Below are 20,840 nucleotides of genomic sequence, written 5' to 3'. Positions count from 1 at the left end.
TGTGCGTATGGACAGTGAATTATTCTGTGTATGTGTGTGGGTGTGTGTGTGTGCGTGTGTGTGTGTGCGTGCGTGCGTGCGTGTGTGTGTGTGTGTGTGTGTGTGTGTGTGTGTGTGTTCCCCGAGCGGTCCCTTGATGCAGCGTCCACGTAAACGTCCCTCCTGACCCCTGCCTCACCTTAAAATGACTGGTGATGTATGCGCCACTGCAAAGTGGTTGACTCACCTTGCGTTGCGTTTTCTATTGACCTCTGATGAGGCAAGCAAAGGTGTATGTGTGTGTGTGTGTGCATTACATAAGCAGTGAGGGTGAATTGCAACACATGGGGCCTTCAAATATGATACACATGTGAACAAAAACATTCAGGATTGACAAAGCATGAGAGAGTTAGCGTGCTGAAGCACTGATGTCTCAGTAATTTGATTTTGGAGTGGAGGATGAGAAGAGAAGCATTTCATTGTCGGGGAGGAGGAAGAGAAAGAGTACAGAGTGTGAGCTGAAGACTAAGTTTCTCTTCTCTTGTTATTCCTTCCCCCTTGCCCTCTCTCCCTCTCTTTGCCATCCCTTCCTTATTTGTATCAACTGATAGCGTCTCTTTGCACTTGACCGGGAGATGGGAGTCTGAGGACGCATTGATCTGTTTTCTGAACACACGTACATGTTCACAAACACACTGGAACGCAAACACCCATTGCACACACATAGACACCCTCGGTACCCCTTTCTCTTTCTCTGCCTCAGACAAACACACAGCCACATCACCCTGACACACACAACAACTCTAATTACACCTCCGCAACAATCCATCTCTCTCTTTCAAACCCCCTCTCTACCTCCCAGCTCAGCACCCAGGTGTCTGGAAAAAAAGTGTGTGTGTAATAGGCACATGTAATAGAGGGGAGGTCAGAGATGAGCATGTGTTTGTGAGGGTGCAGTGAGAGAACTGCAGGCTTCCAGTGAGACTGCGTTTTTTAGATGTTCTATTTATAAAAAAAAATTATGAAAAATCGCAGTTGAGAGGAGCAAAATGACTTGCCACCCGGGGGGACACCATAAAAGGATGAACAGAGGAGGGAAAAGAAAAAAAGGAAATGGTGGTGTGGAGAGTACAGACCTAAATGATGTGCTGTGAAAAGCATCAATGAACCCGATATGAAATGATTTGAATGGATGGTTGTTATCATGTCCCCCTGAGCTTTAAATAGAAACTCATTCATTCATGTTTTTGTGTTTGTAGTCTAGTATTTTACCGTGTGAATTTCTGCCTAGCTGCTAGTCTTCAAAATAGGCTAAATGTCTGAGATAATGGCAATTTAATAGAGAACAACGGCAAAATCCCCCATGTATACCTGGTGGATTATTGCTCTGCTGTTCCACACTATTGACTAACATGCCAGAAACAATTCCTTGTGTCCCTCTAACAGATGAAACCCTAGCGCTTTAAGTATTTAAATTAGGGTTGTCAGAGTTAATGTTTTAGCGCTCCGTCTTAATTTCAAATGAATGACACGTTAATTATATTTAATTGCATCAATCACATTTCGCTGTTTATCCCACCGGGCATCTCTCGGGGATAATGAACTTTGAACACAGGATTCAAACTCGTGAGTTTATGTAACATTTGAAAGAAGAAATAGCACAAACTTTCTCTCAGAAACAAAAACATAAGTGTAGAAGTAATGAAATGCACGAGTCGTGCTGAATTCAGTACACTCAGGGCATTTGCTGCTACAGCATTACTTTGACCTGCTGCTTATCGGGGCAAAAGTTATCAGACATTTTAATCACAAATTCCTGGAGGGAATTTTTCATCAAATTTGGCACAAACGTCCACTTGGACTCAAGGATGAATTGATTACATTTTGGTGGTCAAATGTCAAGGTCAGTGTGACCTCACAAAACACGATTTTGGCCATAACTCAAATATGTATATGCTAATTATGACAATTTTACACAAATGTCTAATTGGATATAATGATGAAGTGATGATTCACTGGTTGTCAGAGGCATACAACCACAAGGCGGTAATTCCAGTTGTTTTATTGTATGTATGAAATTGACATGCATTTAACTTTGCTGCTTTCTTGAAGAGATCACCATCGCAAAAGACATTTGTATGCCTCCGGGCTGGCGACAGCCATGGTTGGATAATGTTTGTCAGATTGTCCGTCCAATCGATCCATTCTCATGAATGCGATATCTCAGAAACTCCTGGAGGGAATTTTGTCAAATGTGGCACATTAGAATTGATTGATCAGAATTGATTAGAATTTCGTAGTCAAAGGTCAAGGTCACTGTGACCTCACAGAACATGGTTTTGGCCATAATTCAAGAATTTATGTACTAATTATGACAATTTCTCACACGTCTGATGATAAAATGATGAAGTAAACTGCAATTTAACTGGTTGGTGTAGGTAGTAATTCTAGTTTCTCATAGGATTTTATCTGGTTAAACAAAGGTTAAATAAAAAAGAATAAAAGTTAGCAAACTTCAGGTAGATATTGCTGTGTTATATATCTGACTTCATGGTTTTTCTCTATTTGTGATACTGTTACACTATGTTATAGCATGTCACAAACATTTCAGTGGTTTTATCACCATGTTCGTTGCTGTGCCGTGACAGTTTGACAGTGGAGATTTTGTTGCTGGAATAGGGGCTTTACACTGGAGTAATGGAGTGTTTACATAACAATGTGATGCATCATCACAAACTGACTCAGGGAATGTGACAAAGAGGGAGTCCACGCAAGAGATTTACTTAAACAATTTATTAAAACTAAAGTTAACACAAATGAACAAATGGGGTGAGTAAATCAGCGATATCAGCAGTGCATGAATGTGTGGTGGCATGTTTTGCTTCCGGAGGCGCTGACGGGGCAAAAGAAGGTGATGCAGGGTGGATGTCAGCTGTAGGAAGGGAGAGACAGAGTGAGCCCGTGGGCCAGCTTTTACAGCCTGTAAAGCCCAGGTGAGGTCGTTTAGTAGTTGTTTAGTTCGACACTTTTGCACTGCGGAGCATAATGAGAACATTGCAGCTTCTAGGGGCTCCTAGCAAGGCTTACATCAGATTTATTTCTAGTCACGCAGGTGCATTTTCAGGTAACTGTCAGTTTGACGCAACTCTGAAATTACAGCTGTTAATACATTATTAATGAATGAGTCCAGAGTGAGAAAATGGATAAATAAATGAGGGAAAGTGAAGGAGAGAGGAGGAGGAGGAAGGGAGAGAAATCCCAGACCTCGCCAGCATCTGTGTCCTGTTTTGTCAGTAATCTCTTCACTGTTGCGTAAGGCCTTCGCCTCAACAAGCCCTGAGCTCTCTCTCTCTCTCTCTCTGTCTGTCTGTCAGTCACACAGTTGTCAGTAGTCTTATTAATATACACACAGCTCATATGCTTCTCATATGTGATGTGTTGATGAAACACATTCATGTGTGAGGACGCAAACCAGTCGATGGTCAGATATTTGGCCCTATGAGCATTTGTGTTTGTTTTTAGATGGCGTTAAAGGAGATTGAGAGCATAAGTCCTCAGAGAAGACCAATTACACAGAAGTAGGGCAATACGACACGTGGCTTACACAAACACACACACACAGGCACACACAAACAGTGAACATGGAAGCAGAAAGTACTGAACTGTAGAGTAGTTTTGGTGAGTGTGTGAGTATGTTTGCTTAATCCTGTTATTGATCAACCACTACACACTAGGGAGGCAAAGAAGGAAGAGAGAGCGGGTGAGATGGAGAGGGAGAAGTTAGCGTTTCTATCCATTTACTGTAGTATAATTACATCATTGAAATGCTTGCTATCATGTTAGGAAACCTGTCAATAACAGTATTTCTCCATGTTACGTTTTACTTTAGTGACTCTAGGAAAGAGATACACTTTTTAATAGGGGTGTCACGGTTTCGATTCTAAATCAGAAATCAATCAAATTAAAATCAGGTTCGGCGATTCTCCCAGTATTTTTTTTCTCTCCGCCCCCACCTACTTGCGTGCGTGCGAAGGAAAAAAACACTTCAAAGACGACACAGCGTATCTTACCGGTAGTCTGCAGCTGCACTTTGAGACGACATGGCCACTGCCAGAGTTGGAAATGATGGAGAAACAACAGTTAGAGTTAAGTAAACCAACTTGTCGTTGACAGAAAAACTACAGTTTGTAGTTCTGTAGAAGATTTAGAGACCGCAGCAACCAAAGAAAACAGCGCTCAGGGAACTGTGTGTCGATTTCAGCCGTGGTCGCGCTCTATCTCCACTTAAAATCAATTGTGTGTCCACATTGTTTCGCACGGTAAAGCGTGGTTTATGCTTGCCGTAGTGTAAAGCATGTAGGCGCCAATAGGGACATTGCGGTGCATTCAGGTGTGGCTCGTAAACTCTGAGAAACTCTAGCTGTTGTTGTAAAGTACACTCCTGCCATTTAGTCGATATTCTTTTTGTTGTTTAATGGCTTGTTCCCCAATTGACCAATAGTATCAACTGGTTAGATAAGTTATTGTTAATACATATTAAATAAATTATTTAAATTTGACCACATGGCCTTAGTGTTGTACATTCCCAAAAAACATCACACTTCATACCGCTCTTTTTAAAGAAGAATTTGAAAGTGTAAATGACAGTTGTCAGGGCATAAAACCAATGATCTGTTGATTTCTATGAATCAAGACTCCATAGTCTAACAATTTCATGTTTAAATCTAAAGTCAAATTGAATCGTGGATTTGGAGAATCGAGACACTCCTACTATTTAAAGACAACTAAACCTTGTTCCCTCATTTTAATAACTGTAACTTTCAGTACTTACTCTAGTGTCACACTAAATTGATCTCCCAGAGGAAAGAGAGGAAGAGAGAGATTAAAGAAGAAACTGTGCTGACAGGGTCTCTGGTGTCGCTGCACTGCAGCAGGAAAGTTGAGTGGAGGATGGAGGTGGTCACACACTCACATCCAAGAACATACAGTTCTCTTCCCCAGTAAGACATCAACTGAAAACACTTGCCTTTATATTTGCTCCGAAACTGCACACAGTGAAATTTTGTTTGCATACACGACTGAAAAAGTTCTTATTAGAATGCAGGTAAACACACACACACACACACCCGGCCCATTTTGATCAGATGAAAGCTGTCTCCACATGAGATGCCGTTCATCTTACATCTTCAATTAGCCATCCATCATCCTTCATCTCTGTCTCGTGTTTCCCTTTCGTGCCAACAACTCTGGAGGATAATTTCCCCCAAACCCTGGCTGCTAAGATGAAACACAAATACCTGCACATCTGCCGTGTTTCTGAAAGGGGTTCATTCCAGCAATTAAGCACGGCAGAGGGGAGGATCCGAAAACATTAGTGTAAAAGTAGAACAAAACTAATGGACAGTGACTGTAACTAGGGTATAAATTAATAAGACACCCTGCTCCACACTGGACATTAACTCCTCCTGGTGTCCATGAGGCGCCCCGATCCCTTTCAGGCTCACCCTGTGCCAGCTCTCATTGGTGTGAGCATTCACAGTGTGTTTTCAGTTCATGAAAGTTAATTCTAACTTTTTTGATCGCCTAAAAATGTCTTAATCAGCGTTCGGTTGTACTTAGCTCCACCCTCTCGTGTCACTTCTGGTTGCAAAAGACCGAGATGGCGACGGATAAAACGCTGAACTTGTGGCTTCAAAACAGCAGTCCAAAAACCAATGGGTGATGTCATGGAGACTACGTCCAATTCTTATATACAGTCTATGGTGTCATGCCGGCGTGTTTACAGACGGCTCAAATAAAGATGGAAGATGGAAAAGAAAAGTGGAACGTTTTAATAATAAAAGTAAAAGGGCTACTTTATGTTTTGCAGATCATTTTTCATTTTACATTTTCCGTTCATTTTCTCTATTTTCGTGAAACACTTTCAACCTTATCTTTCTATGTTTCATTTCAGGTTGTCAATTGATAATTTTATTGGCTGGACAGAAAATACAAAGGGCAGGAAAGTTCACAGTGAGAGATGATTAAGAAAATAAGGGAGGTGGAAGGGGCTGATGGTAAATGACCAGAGTTTAGCTTGACTAACCAATCATTACTTTAGCATTCTAAGAAATAGTAATGTATGTCTGTAATATATGCCATTTGTTGTTTCTGTTCTGGTCAGTGCAGCTGAGTCTTTGTCCATTTTCTTCTCTATTTTCTTCTCCCATCTTGCCTGCCGCCCCTCTCTGTGTCGTCCTCCTCCCAGCCTCTGGTTGTGGAAAGGTTTGCGCTAAATTTTCCATGAATTTTGTGCTTTAATCCAGCTCAAGGTTTTTTTTCTCAGCATAAGTATTTCACACACACTTAAAACTTAAAACTACTTTTTTTCGGGCCTATATTCTCATCTCTCATGTCTGTCTTACTTTCACAGCGATGCTCGCTCCTTCTGCCTCCTTCTTCTGTGTGTTGACTCCCCTTCACTTTCATCTTCTAGATCTAATTCTTCCTATTACCGTCCTCTCTCTGTGTTTGTTTTTGTGTACTTACCTTGGGCCATATTCAGAGTTAAGTGCACGTGCTGAGGAGTTAATACCTCATTAAAAACACTAAAAAAACCTGCAGTATGTAAATGAGTCATTTGCCACCAAAATGAGAGTAGATTTTGTGAAATCAGCAGCTTTATATGTTTTGTTTTGATGTGGATTTTATATATGATAATGTTTTTACCATGCCATAATATCACACTGTGTAAATGATCCACATTTTGCTTTTCGCATTCTATGAAAGGGACCTAAGTGATTGTCAAAATTACCACCCTCCTTGGTGTTCCTGGTATTGCGATCGTAAAGTTGTCCTCTTCACAGAAACTAATTCAAATAACATGCTAAAAATGATTTTTTTTCTTATGCTATTTGCACTTTTCACCATTAGCTGCTACGAGGAACTCTGAAAGCTTTAATTTCAGTTGTTTATTTTTTTATTTGTGTTATATAGCAATCCAGAATATATTGCTAAAATCTTACCTCGTGGCAGAGGGCCACAATTTAAACCATAAAATACAATTTAGAAAACTGGAGAGGCTGCCAGTCTTCCTGGCAATGGTTATGTTTGTTTATAGTAATTATGGTAATTTGTGAATAACACAGTGGTAACGACTTTTTCCTGCACACAGCATCTTTAAAAATAACATCACGGTGTCTTGCTCAGAGTGCTGCCCTTTTGTTCCAGGTCCTGTTGTCGGTAGCGTGCGATGATGTTGATGCTGTTTGGACGTTAGCATAGATTGTGTCTCTAATTAGCAAGTGGCAGAAGAGGTTCACTTCAGGCAGCCGTAGACGTGGTGCAGCAATCAATAACCTTAAGAGATTTAAATGTCTTTGGCTTTAGATGTATAGTACTCAGTCTAAGAGCAGCTGCACAGTGCCCGAAAAGTAATGGTGCGTCTCTTTCTCTCTCTCTCTCACACACATTTTACCTCTGTAGTCGAAGGTGGTCGCCTGCATGACAGCTATCCTCAGTCAGATGAAAGATCCTCACTATGCTACATACATAGAAACCTTCGCTGGATCCTCTGAGCTAGTGGTAAGTACCCTAACACACACATGCAGATGTCTGTCAAATACGCACTGATGGTAAAAATACTCTCCAACTGTGCACACATACTTCTTCTCTTGTCCATTTCACTGCAGGACTTCCTGATGGAGTCCTTCCTACTTTTCAAGGACATGATTGGGAAACACGTGTATCCCTCTGACTGGATGGCCATGATTATGGTACAGAACAGGTACTACAAGCAATACACACTTGTTCCAGGTGTCAATAGGCCACAACTGCCCCAGTACGACCCGCTATTGGGACATTGAGGCTTGGTGTGTGGGAATTATAAAAGATTGTTGACATCCACAGTGACTTGTGCATTCACACAAACCCACACAGGGATAAGTTGGTGATAGTAAAGCTGGGGATCAGGGCTGCAATGATGAAAAAGTGCTGATGTGACAAATGTGTTTGTGTGTGTGAGCTGCTATGGGGTATTTATTTTTTGTGATGTAAGCTAGAGGGGAGGCTACAGCTGTGTCAGAGGAAGAGAAAAAGACGAATAGGTAAAAGTGAGAGTGAGGTAGCTTAGTAGACAGGTTGATAAGGAGTCTGCAGGCTGGGGTTATAGGGACGAGATGTGCAGGTAGATAGAGAGAGAAAAGAAAAGGGCAGGGAGCGAGAATGTCAGAGGACTGTAAATAATGATGATAGATAGATAGTGTTGGGGCAGAAAGACTTAACTTTAGAAATGCATAAAGTCCCAAGTCACTGATACACCTGCACGCTGTGAGACGCTGCTATCATGATCTATCATTGTGACAGAAGCTTTGAATCGGAAGCAATATTACAGTCCTGTCTGAAATAGCAGCATAAAGCTGTGGGGTATAGCAGCTGTCAACGCTGCAATTCTTTGATAAACAACAAATAAGTTGAATTTGTGATCATAGACGGATTCTCATCTGTTTATTCTTAGACATGTTTTTTTTTCTTAAAGATGCCCTTCACGACATTCAGAGTATTAATATAGCAGCAAACAGCTATGTAAAGATATAGAGGACTAATGTCTACCTGAGCAGAGAAGGAAGTCGCTCTCCCTCTGTGTGTGTTGTAATCCAAGCTTTTCTGTGCTTTATTGACCTAGCACGTGCCTTTTAGCGCATGTGAGCATGCCCCACTGGCTAGCTCACAGCCGCCGCTCTGCACTGCGCTCATACGGCGGTTACAGTCGACAACGCTGCCCACGACCCCGACATATTGATACTGAATATTAGAAACGGTTTGAATACTCATTTTCTGAAGTATCAATACACTGATACCAGCTGGGCTTTCTGCTCTCTCTTTCTGACAGTGAATTGGCACACACACACACCGCTATTTATCTTTTAATAAAAATCAAAAATTTTATGCCCTCAATGCTGGGCCAATATTTCCCCGAGGTATCGAAAAATGGTATTAAATATCAATACTTTTCAAGGTATTGTATCAAAGTTAGAAATTCCAGTATTGTGACAACACTAATACATACAGTATGCTCTATATTTCATGTCGAGCACCTTTAAGGTTGTTTTCTATTTATGAATCATTCATCAACAATCGAACCGCTGCATGAGGAAGTTCTTTTTGTAGGATTAATTTCCACAACTCTACTTTATTGGTATACTATCTTTGTGTGTGTACCATCAACGTGTGCATTTCTGTCCATCAGAGTGTTCCTGAGAGCCATCAATACCTACGCAGACACAATGAACCAAAAGTTCCTCAATAACGACGACTTTGAAGTACAGGTGAGTGTGTTTGCGTGTATTTTACAAGATTTGACTCGTATTGACGGCGCCTTTTTTTTGCCTGTACTGCTTTTAACATAGATCTCTATTGTCCCTCTCTACCTCCCTCCTCTTCCTCGCTCTTCCTCTTCGTCTAGTTGTGGAATAACTACTTCCACTTGGCGGTGGCGTTTATTACCCAGGAGTCTCTGCAGCTTCAGCACTTCTCGCCAACCAAGAGGAACAAGATTCTGGCCAAGTGAGAGAAGGGCCATATAATTTCTTTATTTACCACACCTACTCTCCCTCCTCTAATGAAACACTCAGTGATTTGTGATCTATTTCGGAGTCTACATTTACTGTCTACACTCCCGCTGCCTAATAAAACCGTGTGATGCCTGTAGATAGATTCAATTTAGTTCATGTTGGGGCAGATTAGCACAACATTATCTTTCCCACAGGGCTGTTCGGTTTCGGAGGGTGAAAATAACAGTATTGATCAAGACATGGCCTCTAAACTAATGGGCTGATTTCTCTTTCTGTCTCTGTTTATGTGTATTTTCTTCTCTCTTAATTGCAGATACGGAGATATGAGAAGTTTCATTGGCTTTGCTATACGCGACATCTGGTACAAACTGGGTAAGAAAATCTAGTTTGTAAGCTGCTTCTGGGTATGCAAACATGTGTTTACCCTCATGTCAAGACATACCTGTGTAGGTGGGTGCAAAACACAACCAGTGGAATTTTTTTTCGGTACAGCATGGTAATAAGGGTTCACAATGTCAGCACCGTTTCACATAGACAGGCATCAATATGTCATATGACTCTATAAATATAATTCACAGTGTTCCTTGGTAGTCAGACAAAGCTGCATGTACAGAATTATATTCTGGAGATAAGGATCAGAGTTCAAATCTTTATTGGAGGAGGAAACGCTGCTCTTGAATTAGGATGTGTAGGTTGACAAAGAGTGGTTGTAACAGGTGGTCAGATATGGTATTAACTTGCCTTTTTCATTACATGTGTGTGTGTCTTTCAGGCAGCCATAAGATCTGTTTCATCCCCGGCATGGTGGGTCCCATCCTGGAGATGACTTTGATCCCAGAAGAAGAGCTGAGGAAGGCCACCATCCCCATCTTCTTCGACATGATCACCTGTGAAAACGCACACTCTGGAAACTTCCAGAAGGTAGAAACGCACACGTACAGTATGTTCACACAAAACATATGAAGATATAAAAGCCAACTTTACTTTCACACGCACAAAATACACAAAGAAACACTGGCACGCGCACGTCGTGCACACACATCGATTTCCTGTGGCACTGCATGAAAGTAAAAGAGACACCTTAATTATGCTTGCATAATTGATTTCTTCTTCTACTCCTCCTCTCATTTGTTTTTTCCTCTCCTTTATGTCTCCCTCTTTGCTTTATCTCTCTCTCTATCTGTTCTTTTCCTGTCTAGTTTGAGGATGAGATCATTCTGAAGTTGGACCATGAGGTGGAGGGTGGAGGAGGAGACGAGCGATACATGCAACTACTGGAGACCATGTAGGCCTGAGTATTAGAATAGAAACCACAATAACAGCTCAAACATATTCAGTTTACTGTCATAGAGGAGTAACGAAACATTCACATTTAAGAAGCTGGAATCAGAGAATTTTGACCTTTTTTTCTTAAAAAATGACTCAAACTAATTAATCAATTATCAAAATCGTTGGCGATTATTTATAGAAGAAAATTATATTATTTTATAGTTGACAACTAATTGATTAATTGTTGCAGTTCTAATATAAAAGCACATAACAATTAAAGTGATAGTACTGCTATAAGATGGTATAGCATGATACAATATGGTTCAAATCTTGACTGGCCTGGTTTTGCTATTGTACCAAAAAATGACTTCAGAGAGTTGATTTCCTGCAAACCGCTCAAAAAGTTGATTTTGATCTCATGTCACTGGTTTAACAGAAATACATTCACAAAACTTGCAGCACTCAAACACTAAATATCAGGAGCAAATCCTCTGTTGATTAACTTAATGTGGATGCTTGCTGTCTGCCAGCCTGCTGGACTGTGCTGCAGAGAAAGCCACGCTGAGGCCACAGGTGCAGCACTTTGTCGCCCTGGTGAAGGGACTCCTCATCCGTCTCCTTGACTACCGCACCGTGATGAGCGACGACAGCCGCAACAACCGCATGAGCTGCACTGTCAACCTCCTGGTAAGTCCCACCCTCTCTGAAACACAGCATACCTTAAAGCTTTACAAATTCTTCCTCCACAACCACAGACTGGTCTCATCCATTGTTCGTAGCTATACCTATGAAAAGTAATGCACTGTGATTTGTATATATCCCACAAAATCAATTTGTGTGTAATTCATGTAAATGTGAACCAGGAAATACTGTATAAAGGTCAGGGTGGATGGGTGGGTTGAAAAATACCTGACTTTTGCCCAGCAGACCGGTGTTCGTTTCCTGTGTGAAAACAGAAGTCAACATTGATTTGTCACATAACTTACGTACTGAAGTAACGCCACTTCCTGAATTATTTTACGCCAAACCACAACCTTTTCCTAAACCTAACTAAGTAGTTTTGATGCCTAAACCTAAGGAAGTTGTTTGCATTGAAGACGGAAGTTTATTTTGAAAAGAAGTATAGATGTAACAAGCGGAAACTGACACGTGTTGCTGGATATTCGTTGGAAAATTAACGAAAAAGGAGGAATAACATTTTCGTAAGATATCATATGAGCCGTTGTATAAGAATACGTTGACAGCAAAGATGTTCAAATGGGCTTTCTTGAAGGGCAGTAACCAACAGGACTCAGTGGGAAGTTGGATGCTTGAATTTCACCATATTGCTGTCAGCCTTTCCTCCATAATACTTTCATCACTTTTTGTTTTCTTCATGTTTCATTGATGCTCTGCGAATCTTTCAAAATCTCCCATATGTTGTGAATCAGGCATGCGTCACCATGGATTTTCATTTATTGACACTAAACTTGTGATTCATGTACTGTACTTTGGAGCTGCAATATTGAACCACACAGCAAAGGTGCTGATCTCAGACACAGACACACACATATGCCAACACACACATCAATAAACCCCATTATTAATTGAAAGACTAATATAAAAAGAGACTCAGTCAATAATCTCAACCCAAAGAGCCACACTGACTGAAGAGTTCATTATGCATCACTGATTTTATGTCTCGTCTTTCATGTCAAGGTCTTTGTTTCCCTTTTCCCCTTTTGATTTGTGCACGGATTGATCTAAAGGAAAAGATTCATCTCTGTGTCTGGTCCCTGACTGTCTTTGCAGAGGGTTGCATCAGCTCCTGTCTGCTCCACATCTTTTCTCTCATGTGATCTCCTAATCAGATTCTCCCCCACGGTATACTCAAGTTTAGTAACGGATCCCACCTACCCACCAGCAGATTAAATCATCTGAGTCCTCCCCCATAATCCGTTTTCCTTCTTTTAAATCTACAGTTTTTTATTTGGATTCCTAAGATTTTTCATTTTGAAGACAGTTCTGAGACGCTGACGTTTGGGAGGATCAGTTAATGATGAATGGTTGTGTCTGTGTTGGTATCTAATGTGTTGTTTTCCCATGAGGACTCAAGGCTGTTGGCACATGACAGACATGTTTAGCTTGTAGCCTGTGGCAGCTGCCCATTAGCTATTCTCTTTCACTTGTTTGGCCAGCTAAAAAAATCCTTCTGCAGGCACCAGTGCACTCTCCTAACGTAAATACACTTTTACAAACATACACTCACCGCTCAGGCTAAAATAACCCCTGCTAACCTCGAGCTAAAGGCTTCCCAGAACAACTTTGTCTTTCCAGGGACACTGTCAGCTGCTGACAAAAGCATGTTGGTATTGCAGGTTACACTTTCTCCGTATAAGATATACAATATAAACAGATTTTTAAATAGCTGCCACCTGCTATGTTGTCGTTTAGGAAAGATGCATAGACGGTGATAACTTGAAGATGTGTCAAAGGCGACTGCTGAGAGTAAAAACATCTGACCTTCATGTAGATGGAGGAAATTGGCTACTGAAGTTAAAAAGCATTGATGCAAACAATGATGTGTCTGACCTTTGCAAAAAATAAAGCAAGTAGATATAAATATGCATAACGTATGCATTAGCTTCACAGTGAATTTCACAGTAATGTGGTGTCTGCTGGCTCGTGCTGGTGATGGGAGGTGGGGTTACATCAGTTCGTTCCACTTCTCTGTCCTCTGTAGACGTCATTAAACTTCATTAAACTGGGAGTTTGTGCGGCTTAGCTAACAAATGTGGATGCACAGACACTCCTACACAGTAACACACACAGGCAATCACAAGTATACAGCATAACACATACACATAACGCACACACACACACAGCCATTCAGACAAACACTGTTTCACACAAATACAAAACGACAAACTTGTAATCAGTGTAGCGCTTCAGAACGATTTTAAAAATCTCTCTCTGTCACACACACACACACATACATACGCACACACACACTTTGACACTAACCCGACTTCTCCTTTTTGATTTCGCAGAACTTTTACAAGGACATCAATCGTGAAGGGATGTATATCAGGTATTTATGTGCTGCATTTGACATAAAATACATTTAAGTGGTGCATTTGTGTGTTGTAAATGCATGCATGTGTGTCTTAATGTGTCTACGTGTACGTACGTGCGTGTGTGTGACTCCATAATCTGACAAGGGATTATATGAGTCCCGCTGAATTAATGTCAGAATCCACAGGATCAGCTCCTAGTCTGACTGGAGGGCGAGCACAGAGAAAGAGAGAACTGATTGGCGAGAGGTGGAGAGAGGGAGGAAGGCAGGATGACGGCAAGAGAGAGAGAGAGAGAGAGAGAGAGAGGGAATACAGATCCTGTCAGGTCCCACGGTGCATTTCTGGCGATGGCTTATGGATATAATTAGTTATCTGTTTGTGTGAATGTGAGCTCAACGCTGTGGTTGATCAGCCGCCTTCGTCCATCCTGTGGAGAATGTGGTTAACATTTGACCAGCTCGCTAGTTAACGTTAGCAGACAAACAGAGTTTAATGGAATTATACATTAAAGCATGACGTATGTGTTGTATAATAAGCCGAGTTGTTGCCTTACACAGTTCTAGCTGTATTCCTATGTGCATGGATAATAAAACCTCAAACTAATTATGTTCTGGCCCAGCGTGTGAATTACGCACCATTAAATTGCATCTTAATTGCTTACATTCATATTGAAAATGATACTTATACTAACATGAGTACTGATTAGTCCCTCTACTGTTAATTATATGCTGTACTGTATGTACTAAATAGTACACTGTCTTTTGCGGTTAGTATACAAAATTCATCTTTTTTACTGTTTTGCACCTACAAGAACTTTTTTTTTGTAGCCCTGAGTACCATCTCCATTGCCTCTGTGTATTATATTGTAGCAAACAAAAGAATTAAGCGTTTTTGGTATGTATAGTGAATTTTTTGAATATACCCCCAGTAATTTTGTCATTTTTTTAATATTTTTTTTTTATTGAGAAAGGTATAGAAGAGAAACATCACGCATCATACATTTGACCCCATTTTACATCCTCCCCCCCGCCACCTCATACACAAATACACATAAAGTATTAATCGTTCCAGGCCTAATACAAACACATTGTACTCAAAACCTTCTTAAAATTTGGATGTAGTGTGCAACAAGTTTATTATTAGCAGAGGACCCCAAATTTCCCTTTCCCGGGCCACATTAACCAGCTCTGACTGGGGGATTCCGAGGCGTTCCCAGGCCAGGGTGGAGATATAATCTCTCCACCTAGCCCTGGGTCTTCCCCGTGGCCTCCTCCCAGCTGGCCTTGCCTGGAAATATTATCGTAAAATTGAAACATAAAAATGAATCAAAATAGAATAAAAATAAATGTGAATTCACTTCAGTTTTAGTTTTTTTTTTTAGCTATAATACAGTTACACAACTGAAAAAAGGAGAAAGCATGAACATCCATCAACAAAAAACAAACTACTGTAAAACTAAACTCTGTAAAGTAACTAAAACTAAACTAAAATGAAATGTCAAAGTCAAAACTAAAAGAAAAGCTAATTGAAAATTCAAAACTATTATAACTTTGGTGTGGATTTTGGTGATAGCTCTTATGTCATGCCTAAAGAGAGTAAAAGTCTGTAGTTTTTTATACAGTTATGGATTACAGTATACACCAGGAACAAAGCCTACCTTTGCCAATGTTTCCAATCAGTAATGATTTAACCTTCATTTTACTTTATTAATTCGAGGGCAACATTAGATTAATCTAAAATGAAAAGATGAATTCTACAACACTACAAACTTCATTCTCCTGTATAATCGGTTTCCTAACACCCAGGAGGGGCTGTAGCTCAGTGGGTAGAGCAGGTCGTCCTTTAACCACAAGGTTGGTGGTTCTCCGGTACTCCTACAGTCTGCATGTCGAGTGTCCTTGAATGAGACACTAAACCCCTAGATGCTCCTCGGGCGCTTTATCAGCAGCCCACTGCTCCTCAAAAAAAAATACTTAGGATGAGTTAAATGCAGAGGTCACATTTCATGTATGTACCTGTATGTATATGACAAATGTAATAAAGGTTTAAGAAAAAAAAAAAAAGTATAGAAGAGTGAAAAGCTGCCTTTTGCCAATGTGATTTGGATGAAAGAGAACAGGAAGGAAGAAGAGCGAAGGTGACAAATAGACAACAGTGAGTTAGTCAAACCATAACTGTACATAGGAAGTAGACGTAGTCACTGTGACGTCACCCATTGGTTTGTGGTCTGCCGTTTTGAAACCTTGAGTTCGGCATTTTGGCCGTCGCCATCATGACATTTGGCCGTCGCCAAATCTTGGCTTTTTCCTTGCTTTTTGCAACCAAAAGTGACACAGAGGGTGGAACTAAGTTCAAGCAAATGCTGAATAAGACATTTTTAGGCGACCAAAATGTTACTATTAACTTTCATGAACAGAAAACACACTGTGAAAGGGTTAAAGTTGTAAGACGAAAACAGACCGTCGTGGTAGCAACCTGTCTATCACAAGGTAGCCACGCCCGAAGCATCCCCTGCTTTATGGTCTATTTGACTCTAAATGGGACCATAATTTACTAAATGAACATCATGCTGTATTGAAGAAGACTTGAAACTAGCGATTGAGACCATAAACTCATGTTTACAATGTTTACTGAGGTAATAAATCAAGTGAGAAGTAGGCTCATTTTCTCATAGACTTCTATACAATCAGACTTCTTTTTGCAACCAGAGGAGTCGACCCCTTTGCTGGCTATTAGAAATAATGCAAGATTAAGGCACTTCAGCATTGGCTTCACTTTTCAGACCCGAGGGTTGCCCACTGAGTCGGGCGAACAGGCTCAGTAAGTAGATGGAGGTGCAGATTGACTTGGGGAAGGACTCATTCACGCTATCAACAGCAACTGGATTGTCCTAACCAATAGAACAGGCAGACTCCAGCCAGAAAATTAGTTGGTTAAAAGTGAGAGGAAAGAGAAAGGAGATGAGATGAAGTTAAATAAAATAGAAAGCAAGACCCTTCAATACGATTGACCTGAGAGTGCATCCGTGCTGCTCACACACACACACTGAGGTTCATTTAAAAGCATCTAGAGGCCACTGCTTTCTTGCTTTGTCATCAATGCCTTAGCAAGAAAGTCCAGCCTCAAAACTACAGACGGAAGCTGTTAACGAGTAAGTCGGTTCACTAGCAGCCTAATGTTCCCATTTCCCTCCTTGTCGGGCCATTAAAACATTATTGGGCTACAAAACATCTGTCAGACCGTTAAAAAGACATGCGTTGAATTGTGCTTCTGTGTGTTTGCATATGTGTGCTCTTAAATGACCTTTTTTATGTTGTGTACATATGTCATATGAACATGTGTGAGCATGAGACAGACTGAGTGAGGCAGTGACACAGTAGTGATTAATGCTTCATTTGCTTCAAGTTGCCCAACAGTGGCATCTAGTGGAGTGATGTATGTGTTGCATATTAAATGAATTTGACCTCTGTGACACGTGTGTTTGTGTGCTCAGGTACCTTTACAAGTTGAGGGACCTTCATCTGGAGGGTGAAAACTACACCGAGGCGGCATACACTCTGCTGCTCCACTCTCGCCTGCTCAAGGTAGGACACAAACACACACACACACACACACATGTAGAGAGATATGTTGTCGTTTTAGTGTCTTGCTCTGTCTAATCACTTCTCTGTCTGCCACGAACGACACAGTTTTTTATTAGCTGATAAATGGTTGCTAAGTCGCTGGCCTCCAAATGATTAAGCTCCGAGGTTAGTTTATGGCACAGCATCGGCCGCTGTGGGTGCATCACTATGGTGATTGATTCAGTGTGTGTGTGCAGGTTTTTGTGTCAGCTCATGTGTGTTTGACCTCTTTTGTCTCTTCATCTCTTTTATGGGACACTTAGAGGCTTCACAGAGAGGGACAGAGGAATAAGGGCACCGCTCCCTCTCTCTCTCTCTCTCTCTCTCTCTGTCTAGTATCATTACATCAAAGCAGTTGAACGCTATAACGTTTTTTATAATCTCCATTCATCTCCGGTGTCAGTCCTGTCATGCCCGCTTCACATTATTGGAAAGAGCGGGCTGTAGCGCACAGCATGCTCTAATCCTCTTCTCTCCTAAGCAGATAGAACAGTTCTAATAATATAAGACAGTTTTTGGTGCCCTTTTTGTTTGCTTTCTAAATGAATTCCTGTGTAATTTATGTAATGGAAGATTAACTATTGTCTCATTTATATAATAAATGAACATTGGGCTGCTTGTTTTTGTGCACACTCGGCTTATGACTAATATTGATTTATTACAGCAAAGAAACTCTAAGCTTTTAGTTCTTCTCCTCTCTTGTTTCAGCATTATGATAAATGGGACCGTAAATATTAAACAAAGTTGGTCTGACTGTAACTTTTTTCTTTAGTTTCAGTAATGAAAGCATACTGTATCTCACTTTTTGTCCTTCTTGTTTTTTATCTTCCATCCCGTGGTCCATTCCAGTGGTTAGATGAGACGTGCAGCCCCCAGTTTGAATCCCACGGCTCCCTAACGCAGCGGCAGCTCAAAGAAACGCTCTACGACACCATCATCGACTACTTTGACAAGGGCAAGGTAAGCATACTTTGACAAGGGCGGCTGTAGCTCAGTGGGTAGACTGGTCGGCGGTTCAATCCCCAGTTCCTACTGTCTGCATGTCGAAGTGTCCTTGAATGAGACACTAAACCTCAAGTTGCTCCCCGGGCGCTTTACAGCAGCCCACTGTTCCTAATGCTAAGGATGAGTTAAATGCAGAGGTCAAATTTCATGTACGTACCTGTATGTATGGTTATGATGATTATAATAACATTTAAGTAAAAAGTTTAAGTTTAAGCATCATTTTAGACTACAACATGCTCCTCTTTCTTAACTACGCCTTCATATAGTAATGATCTGATTTGAAAAGTATCTATCAAGCACAGCCGCTTCTCAAGCCTAAGGGCCCTATTTTAATGATATTAATATGTTATGTTATTTTAGCATATAATTATTAAATAATGTTTATAATAAAGTAATTTTCAATATATTTTGAGGTAAATATTGGAGTAATTTGGCAGTAATTCCGAAGAAATTTCAAATAGGTAACTTGCTAATTATCACCTAATTACCATGAAATTTGCAGACCTGTAAAATAAAGTATTACCAAAGATTTTAGCTTTTCTTTGGAAATTACCATAACTTTCTGAATTCCTTTCACAAAAAAAATAAAGAAATCACAATACTAGTCAAACAACTTCATTCACTTTGGAGCAAAAGCCCTTAAAATCAGTATTCAATGCACAGACTTTTATTTTGGAAAATGTTCTTTTCCTGTATCAAACATTCAGTCTATACTTTTAAGGAAAGTGTTGCAATCATGCAGTCTCTGTGCGGTTTGTTTGGTGTCACATTCTTTTTGTATTCTCTATGAGTGCTTTATGTTCTCTGTAGCGGTGAAAGAGACATTTCCCTCCACTCTCCAGAGACCTGCAAACAAAGATTTTCACAAGATGAATTCCCATCACGACAGCTGCTGCCGATTTATTAGCTGATGGTGTAATGAAGGACTCTTCTTTCTCTCCTCATGTGTGTGTGTATGTGTGTGTTTAGATGTGGGAAGAGGCCATCACTCTGTGTAAGGAACTAGCTGAACAGTACGAAAATGAGATCTTTGACTACGAGTTACTCAGCAAGAGACTGGTAATACATGACTATCTTCATGCTGTATCTTCTGCACATGTTCTAACATTTCTTTTCTGTATTTCATTCTCTCAGCCTTCTCCACTAAATTCCCTTTATAGATGTTCTGGGTGTAAAGGGGGTGTTTGAAGGAAAAGAAGAGACTTTTTAGAGGCAATTTGATTGCAGCAGTAACATAGCTCACTTCCAGTGCTCCTGATGTGCACTGGACCCTTGTTAAATTAAATACGTGATTAATATAAATGAAATATGTACACTAGACAAATTGTTTTGCCTTTATAAAGTAAAACAGATTTTATACAAATTGTCCTGCAGACAGTCTATAAGTTCTACATTGTCTACAGTTTTCTTAACCTCAAAGAAAATATCATCAAGTCCTTCATTTACACGTCAGTAAATATCCCACTCGTGAATTTTGAAGCTTTTGCGTGACTTAAAAAAGAGAAAATGAGACTACTAAATGTCATCACGCCGACTCGTCCGCCGTCACAGCCCCGTTGTGTTTACTCGCGTGACCGTGGTGTTCGTTTATAGCATAACGTTAGCTTTCTACTTCTGGCGATTGCATTCACTCTTCAGAAATCATAAAAGTGGTGATCACTCATGAAGATTATCTTGCTGAACAAAAAGTATCATAAATGTTTGTTTGTCACAGAGCTTATTTTCTGCAATAATCTAAAAACCCAATGGAAAAAACCCATTGGCTTTTTGTCAAAGGAACCAGTGCGATGCTAACTTCCTGGTTGGTCTACAAAAGTACATCATCCCTGCACCACTCTCTATGACCCACAGGAGCGTTTCCTAAAATGATACTGGTGGTTTAGGCAAAAAAAACTAGGTGGTTATGTTAAGGAAAATGTCATAGTTGGGGTTAAAATAACTATGTAAGCCACCTACGTAAATGACGTAAACTTGATGTAGTGATGTCACATGCTTATGTGACATAACGGACGTAAGTAAAAATTATTCAACGTTGACTTTTGGTTTGGTGAAAGTCCTTCGTTTGACCCATTCGCCACCCCTTCCTTCCTATTCCCTGTGCAGACTTAATCTCTATTTATACTACTCTTTATACTGCATCATCTGACTTTTAGGTTTGCTCCCGTCATAATTACTACGGCCACGAGAGGTCGCCTCCTAACTAAATGTTAATAAGGGTTGTAGTAAGCTGCAGTGTAAATGACCTACGGGGTCGTATTTTGCGAGAGGACAGCCTCCAGTCAGCAGTTTCCACACTAAATGAGTCAACTGTACTCTCGAATATTAAATATGAATACTTGACACTTCAAGTCCCACTT

The 20,840-nt window shown here is 40.5% G+C and overlaps 1 protein-coding gene across 2 annotated transcripts in view; it reads left to right on the top strand.

Moving 5' to 3' along the window:
* The window catches only part of LOC119494924 (dedicator of cytokinesis protein 2-like), a 120,433-nt gene that overhangs the window by 84,494 nt on the left and 15,099 nt on the right, over positions 1–20,840 (top strand). For both annotated transcript variants that reach the window (XM_037781154.1, XM_037781155.1), the window contains 12 exons: positions 7,444–7,542; positions 7,650–7,744; positions 9,206–9,284; positions 9,422–9,522; positions 9,844–9,902; positions 10,303–10,451; positions 10,730–10,815; positions 11,330–11,486; positions 13,829–13,869; positions 17,349–17,439; positions 18,328–18,438; positions 19,453–19,542. In XM_037781154.1, the coding sequence (XP_037637082.1) occupies positions 7,444–7,542; positions 7,650–7,744; positions 9,206–9,284; positions 9,422–9,522; positions 9,844–9,902; positions 10,303–10,451; positions 10,730–10,815; positions 11,330–11,486; positions 13,829–13,869; positions 17,349–17,439; positions 18,328–18,438; positions 19,453–19,542 (1,158 nt within the window). The remainder of the gene's footprint in view (positions 1–7,443; positions 7,543–7,649; positions 7,745–9,205; positions 9,285–9,421; positions 9,523–9,843; positions 9,903–10,302; positions 10,452–10,729; positions 10,816–11,329; positions 11,487–13,828; positions 13,870–17,348; positions 17,440–18,327; positions 18,439–19,452; positions 19,543–20,840) is intronic.

The sequence above is a fragment of the Sebastes umbrosus genome, chromosome 9 (genome assembly GCF_015220745.1).
Source record: "Sebastes umbrosus isolate fSebUmb1 chromosome 9, fSebUmb1.pri, whole genome shotgun sequence".
In the NCBI taxonomy this organism is placed as follows: domain Eukaryota; kingdom Metazoa; phylum Chordata; class Actinopteri; order Perciformes; family Sebastidae; genus Sebastes; species Sebastes umbrosus.
The sequence above is the reverse complement of the archived record's forward strand: the minus strand, read 5'-3'. Positions and strand labels throughout refer to the sequence as shown.